Source organism: Mandrillus leucophaeus, unplaced genomic scaffold, assembly GCF_000951045.1.
Source record: "Mandrillus leucophaeus isolate KB7577 unplaced genomic scaffold, Mleu.le_1.0 Scaffold282, whole genome shotgun sequence".
NCBI lineage: Eukaryota > Metazoa > Chordata > Mammalia > Primates > Cercopithecidae > Mandrillus > Mandrillus leucophaeus.
Window position 1 is genome coordinate 390,321 of NW_012102943.1, and position 6,719 is coordinate 397,039.

Sequence of the window (6,719 nt, forward strand, 5' to 3'; positions counted from 1 at the left end):
AAAAAAAAAAAAATTAGCTGAGTATGGTGGCACATGCCTGTAGTCCCAGCTACTCAGGAGACTGAGGAGGGAGGATTGGTTGAGCCCAGGAGGCCGAGGCTGCAGTGAGCTGTGATTGTGCCACTGCACTCCAGCCTGGGCAACAGAGTGAGACGCTATCTCAAAAAAAAAAAAAGAAAAGTAAAGAAAAAGAAAAGTGTGGACTTGGATGAAATCTTTGGGTCCAACATTTGTGATTCTAAGTTCCAAAGACCAGGTTGGAATCATTTCTAAGAAGATTCTGGTGGTTACACGTTCCTGATTCCTCTACTCCCCACTCCCTGCCAAGCTGGGCCTGTGGATAGATGTGATCCCTCAGCCTCCCGGCTTCAAACACCTGCCAATGGTTGACATGAACAACATAAGCCATCTCAGCTAGAATCACACCCAAAGCCTAGCACCCAGTAAGGTGCAGGAGCCATTAGGAACCATCCGTTTCCCTGACCTGAGGAGATCAGGCTGAGAAAGCAGCAGCCATGCCTTTGCACAATGCATTTTTAGAGCATTCTTCCCATACATAATCTCCTCTGCTCTTTGTCCTGTGAAGAAACTGTGGCCCAGAAAGGTTGAGCCACTGTGCCAAGGCCACCAATGCAGGTGGTGTGTGTGGGGGCCCTGGGGTGGGGACCACGGCCCAGGCAGCTGGTTGGCTCTCGGCAGGGAGAGTCAGGGTCTGTGCTGACCACCCCTGTGTTTGGAACCTAGACATCCCCCCTTGCCTGGACTCTGAGCTGACCGAATTCCCCCTGCGCATGCGGGACTGGCTCAAGAACGTCCTGGTCACCCTGTATGAGAGGGATGAAGACAACAACCTCCTGACTGAGAAGCAGAAGCTGCGGGTAAGTGTCGTCTCTGGCCCTGCTGGCCCTGTGCTGGCGAAGATCCAGTCCCATTCCTAGAACTGGGCCCCCAACTGCACGGTGGCATCCTGCTCTGGAGCGTGCATTCACCCCCAAGCACCAGGACACATACTTCTCTTCCCGCCTTTGGAGGCTGGGGGTGCACATTAACATCTTAGATCGCTGAGAAGTCCTGCGGCAGAGACCTGCTCCTTTTGCTTAACTTAGCATTAAACAAAAGAGACACAAACAGCCCTGTTCCTTTTTCCTTTGGAGTCTGTGGATCTTAAACTTTAAAGAGCATACTACGTACCCCAGGATGCTGATAAAATGCAGATTCCTTGGTCCCACCTCAGGCCACTGAAACAGTGTCTCTAAAAAGCAAGGCCTAAGAAGCTGCATTCTAAATACCCGCTAGGTGATTTATGTTTATTTTATTTTTTTGAGGCAAAGTCTCACTCTGTTGCGAGGCTGGAGTGCAGTGGTGCGATCTCGGCTCGCTGCAACCTCCACCTCCCGGGTTCAAGTGATTCTCCTGCCTCAGCCCCCCGAGTAGCTGGGACTACAGGCACGCCACCACGCCTGGGTAATTTTTGTATTTTTAGTAGAGACGGAGTTTCACTATGTTGGTCAGGCTGGTCTCAAAACTATTGACCTCAGGTGATCTGCCTGCCTCAGCCTCCCAAAGTGCTGGGATTACAGGCGTGAGCCAGTGTGCCCGGACTTCTCCAGGTGATTTTGATGTGGGTAGCTATATGGCGAATTCTTTGAGATCATCCCAGGCTTCTGTTTTTGTGAATGAGATGCTGGTACCCATCTATGACACCTCCTTCCCCTCATTGTGAGCTTTGGTCTAGCTAGTCTCTGCCTGCTCTGGCCTTCTGGCAGGGGTAGGAGGGCCGGACTGGCCCAGACAATCTCCGTGGACCTCTTGTCACACACGGTCTCTACTCCCTCAGGTGAAGAAGATCCATGAGAATGAGAAGCGCCTGGAGGCAGGAGACCACCCCGTGGAGCTGCTGGCCCGGGACTTTGAGAAGAACTACAACATGTACATCTTTCCTGTGCACTGGCAGTTCGGCCAGCTGGACCAGCACCCCATTGATGGGTAAGACCCCAGACCCTAGAGTGGACAGAGCCATGACTCCAGGCTGGCAGGTGCGCTAGCTAGGGCCAGAAAGCCTCTCAGCAGCCTCTGCTGCTTCTAGCCCTGGCATCCACAGTTTGCCTGGGGATTGGAGCAGAAAGATGAGGCATCTGGAGAAAAGATGTGGACTTGGGAGAAAGAAACCAATAAGACACTCTCATGCTGAGGTGAAAGTCAGTAGGAGCTCAAAATAGCTCCATAATCCTGCAAGTACTAGGCGTGGATATCTGGATAATGAAGGAGTGTGAGTTAGGAAGGAGTACCAGGCTCCAAGGGGTGGCAGGGGACAAGGTGGTGTCAGCCATATGCTTCCTGTCCTTCAGCAGAACATCCAGAGGCAGTGCAGCCACCTGGTACTGTCTAAGCCCTCTCCTAAGGCCCAGCCCCAACAGGGCGCAACTGACCCTGGAAGTTATCCAAAAAATCCCATCTATTTTGCGAGCCCCCAGTTTGAGGACTCTTGTCCCTTGTCCAAATGAGTTATGAGGCACTTGCAACGGCACTGCAGAACAAGCAGGCAGCTGGTCAGTTAACAAATGCTTACTGAGTGTGCATTTTGTGCCCTGCACTATTCTAGGCAGGGGATTGAGCAGCAATCAGATCTGGCATGGTCCTTGCCCTTATGGACTCATACTCTGTTCATAACCCTGTCACTACCTTCTGAACTTTTCTTGTGGTGATGAAGTGAGAGCTCCTGCTCAGCATCAGATAGAGCAAGCCACACCTGCACCTTCCCAGAGTTGTTTTTACTTTGTCCTTGGGTTGTGGAAGCAGAGCATCACACACAGCAGAAAGGAAGGGTGCCCTACTCACATACCCAGGGAACCGCCTCTCTAGGGTTTTCACCCCTTGCTCTTTATCCAGCCCGTGTGACTGGAGTCCGCCAACCCTGCCAGCGATCCCAAGGGCTGGGGTCTCCTGAGCTCTGGGAATCTCCCGGCCACTTCTCTCCCAGGCTCTTGCCATGGCTGGGATCCAACTGAGTCACTCATTGTGGCAGGGAGGGGAAAAGTCAAGGGGGAACATCTGGAGCTCAGGCAAAGCAATTGGATCCCACTGCAACAGAGGGCCTGGAGGGAGGCTTCCAGATGGGGTGCAAGGACTGCACATCTGGGAAAGGGCTCCAGCCTGGGCAAGGGGACCCACTTCTTCCTCCTCCCATCCCAGGGCTGTAGGTGACCTTGCCTGCATCCCTGCCCCTCCCTGGGCCTCGGTTTTCCACCAGTACAATGAAGGGGAGGAGAAGGTTCCTATCAGTTCAAACATTGTGTGATTTCTTTGGTGAGCTGGGTGGGGCTGGGAGGTCTAGAGGTTAAGAAGACAACTGGAGTCATATTGTTCCCTGGAGATCCTTGGCGGGGAGAGTGTTTTAGGGACAAGTAGTTGGGGGCTCTGGGGAACAAAGAAAAAAATTATACACATGCTCTGGAGTCTAAGGCCAGCAGGGAGAATAGGGAGGGAGGACAGTGGGAGAGACATCCAAAGGACCTCCCTCTCAGACATTACAGGATACACAAGTAAAGCTCTATGAAGATGGTTAGAGCTCCCATTAACCCTCACTGCCAATCCCAGTCCCTTTCCGCATTCCTTCCCAGACGGCAGCACTGTCACCAGATTGGTGTATCTTTTTAGACCTTTACTAGGCATTTCTAGTTATATAAATGTGTGTCCATAGACAATATACAGGGTTGTGTCATGCCAGATTTTGATCTACCCATAGCAGAAGTGCTGAATTTTGATTTTAAGTTTCTGTGTCCCCAGTTCTCAGCCAATTGGGAAACAGTCAAACACACCAAAAAGACCTTTGTTTTTGAGCCCATGAAACCGTAGAACTGGAAGGGCTGTTAGTAATTACGGCTAACTCCTCCTCTTTGCTGGAAGGAGAAACTGAGGTTCCGAATGGGGCACTGCTGTTCTCTGAGTCTCAGAGCAGTCAGTGGCAGAGCTAGGGGTAGACCTGGGATTCTGGCTTTTTGTCCTGCTTTAAATATCCTTTCCTCCACGCTCTAGGGCAGGCTAACTCCCCGGTTGCCTCCCTAGGCTGGGTGTGGAGCTTTTCCATGCCTCAGGCCCTCTCCTGCCTTCTTCCCTGCAGGTACCTCTCCCACACCGAGCTGGCCCCACTGCGCGCTCCCCTCATCCCCATGGAGCACTGCACCACCCGCTTTTTCGAGACCTGTGACCTGGACAATGACAAGTATATCGCCCTGGATGAGTGGGCCGGCTGCTTCGGCATCAAGCAGAGTGAGTGTCTGAGCAAAGGAGCAAGGGGCATGGGCAGAAGCACTGCTCCCAGGGTTCTGGCTTGTCATCCTCACACTCTCTGATCTCTTGGTCTGTCTGTTGTCTGTCCTCTCTGCCTGTCTCTGCTCTGTCTGCCTATTTGACTCCGGTTTGTTGGGCATCTTCCTGATCCTTCTTTGTCCTTCCGACTGTCTCTCTCTCTTTCCCTTCCTCCAGCGTTAGCACTCACCCTGTGCTAAACACTATTTTGGGAACTGGCAGGCACACAGAGAGGAAACAGGAAGTGTAACTTGGCAGCATGTGTAAGAGACAGGGAAAGGCCAGAGACAGGGAGAGCGAGGTTCCTCCGTCACTGACTTCCTGGGTGACCTTGGACGGCCACCTAGACCCCTGTCCCTGGGGATGGGTGGGAGTCCACCAACTCCTTGGGAAGTGCGTCATCATCGACACAGCCTTATTTTTAACCCTGATCTTTTCTTGCTTTGCAGAGGATATCGACAAGGATCTTGTGATCTAAATCCACTCCTTCCGCAGTACCGGATTCTCTCTCTTTAACCCTCCCCTTCCTGTTTCCCCCAATGTTTAAAATGTTTGGATGGTTTGTTGTTCTGCCTGGGGACAAGGTGCTAACATAGATTTAAGTGAATACTTTAACGGTGCTAAAAATGAAAATTCTAACCCAAGACATGACATTCTTAGCTGTAACTTAACTATTAAGGCCTTTTCCACACTCATTAATAGTCCCATTTTTCTCTTGCCATTTGTAGCTTTGCCCATTGTCTTTTTGGCACATGGGTGGACATGGATCTGCTGGGCTCTGCCTTAAACACACATTGCAGCTTCAACTTTTCTCTCTAGTATTCTGTTCGAAACTAATACTCACCGAGTCAGACTTTGTGTTCATTTCATTTCAGGGTATTGGCTGCCTGTGGGCTTCCCCAGGTGGCCTGAAGGTGGGCAAAGGGAAGTAACAGACATACGATGTTGTCAAGGATGGTTTTGGGACTAGAGGCCCAGTGATGAGAGAGGTCCCTGCAGAACCCACCAACCAGAATGTGGTTTGCCTGAGGCTGTCACTGAGAGAAAGATTCTAGGGCTGTGTTATGAAAATATAGACATTCTCACATAAGCCCAGTTCGTCACCATTTCCTCCTTTACCTTTCAGTGCAGTTTCTTTTCACACTAGGCTGTTGGTTCAAACTTTTGGGAGCGTGGACTGTCAGTTCTCTGGGAAGTGGCCAGCGCATCCTGCAGGGCTTCTCCTCCTCTGTCTTTTGGAGAATCAGGGCTCTTCTCAGGGGCTCTGGGGACTGCCAGGCTGTTTCAGCCAGGAAGGCCAAAATCAAGAGTGAGATGTAGAAAGTTGTAAAATAGAAAAAGTGGAGTTAGTGAATTGGTTGTTCTTTCCCCGCATTTGGATGACTGTCATAAGGTTTTTAGCATGTTCCTCCTTTTCTTCATTCTCCCTTTTTTTCTTCTATTAATTAAGAGAAACTTCAAAGTTAATGGGATGGTCGGATCTCACAGGCTGAGAACTCGTTCACCTCCAAGCATTTCATGAAAAAGCTGCTTCTTATTAATCATACGAACTCTCACCATGGTGTGAAGAGTTTCACGAATCTTTCAAAATAAAAAGTAATGACTTAGAAACTGCCTTCCTGGGTGATTTGCATGTGTCTTAGTCTTAGTCACCTTATTATCCTGACACACAAACACATGAGCATACATGTCTACACACGACTACAAAAATGCAAACCTTTGCAAACACATTATTATGCTTTCACACACACACACCTGTACACACACACTGGTATGTTTACACACAGGGAGTGTATGGTTCCTGTAAGCACTAACTTAGCTGTTTTCATTTAATGACCTGTGGTTTAACCCTTTTTATCACTACCACCATTATCAGCACCAGACTGAGCAGCTATGTCCTTTTATTAATCACGGTCGTTCATTCATTCATTCATTCATTCATTCACAAAATATTTATGATGTACCTACTCTGTACCAGGTCCCATGCCAAGCACTGGAGACACAGTTATGGTAAAGTAGACAAAACATTTGTTCTTTTGGAGCTTAGAATCCAGAGGAATACATTAAATAATGACACAACAAAATATAAATTGCAAGATGTCACAGGTGCAATAAAGGGAGAGTAGGAGAGACCATGAGTGTGTGTAACAGGAGGACACAGCATTATTCTAGTGCTGTACTGTTCCGTACGGCAGCTACTACCCACGTATAACTTTTTAAGATTTAAATTTAAATTAATTAACATTCAAAATGCAGCTCCCCAATCACACCGGCAACATTTCAAGTGCTTGAGAGTCAGGCATGATCAGTGGTTACCCTATTGAGCAGGTCAGATGTAGAATATTTTCATCATCACAGAAAGTTCTATTGGACAGTGCTCTTCTAGATCATCATTAAGACTACAGAGCACT

The 6,719-nt window shown here is 49.2% G+C and overlaps 1 protein-coding gene across 3 annotated transcripts in view; it reads left to right on the top strand.

Annotated features, from left to right (window-relative positions):
- The window catches only part of SPARC (secreted protein, acidic, cysteine-rich (osteonectin)), a 34,095-nt gene extending 28,171 nt beyond the window's left edge, over nt 1-5,924 (top strand). Inside the window, exons 7-10 of one of the 3 annotated variants that reach the window (XM_011985296.1) lie at nt 745-878; nt 1,838-1,986; nt 4,121-4,273; nt 4,758-5,924. In XM_011985296.1, coding sequence (XP_011840686.1) covers nt 745-878; nt 1,838-1,986; nt 4,121-4,273; nt 4,758-4,824 — 503 coding nt within the window. In that variant the 3' untranslated portion in view covers nt 4,825-5,924. The remainder of the gene's footprint in view (nt 1-744; nt 879-1,837; nt 1,987-4,120; nt 4,274-4,757) is intronic. The other 2 variants (XM_011985298.1, XM_011985297.1) reach the window with 2 other exon arrangements.
- The last annotated feature ends 795 nt before the right edge of the window (nt 5,925-6,719 follow it).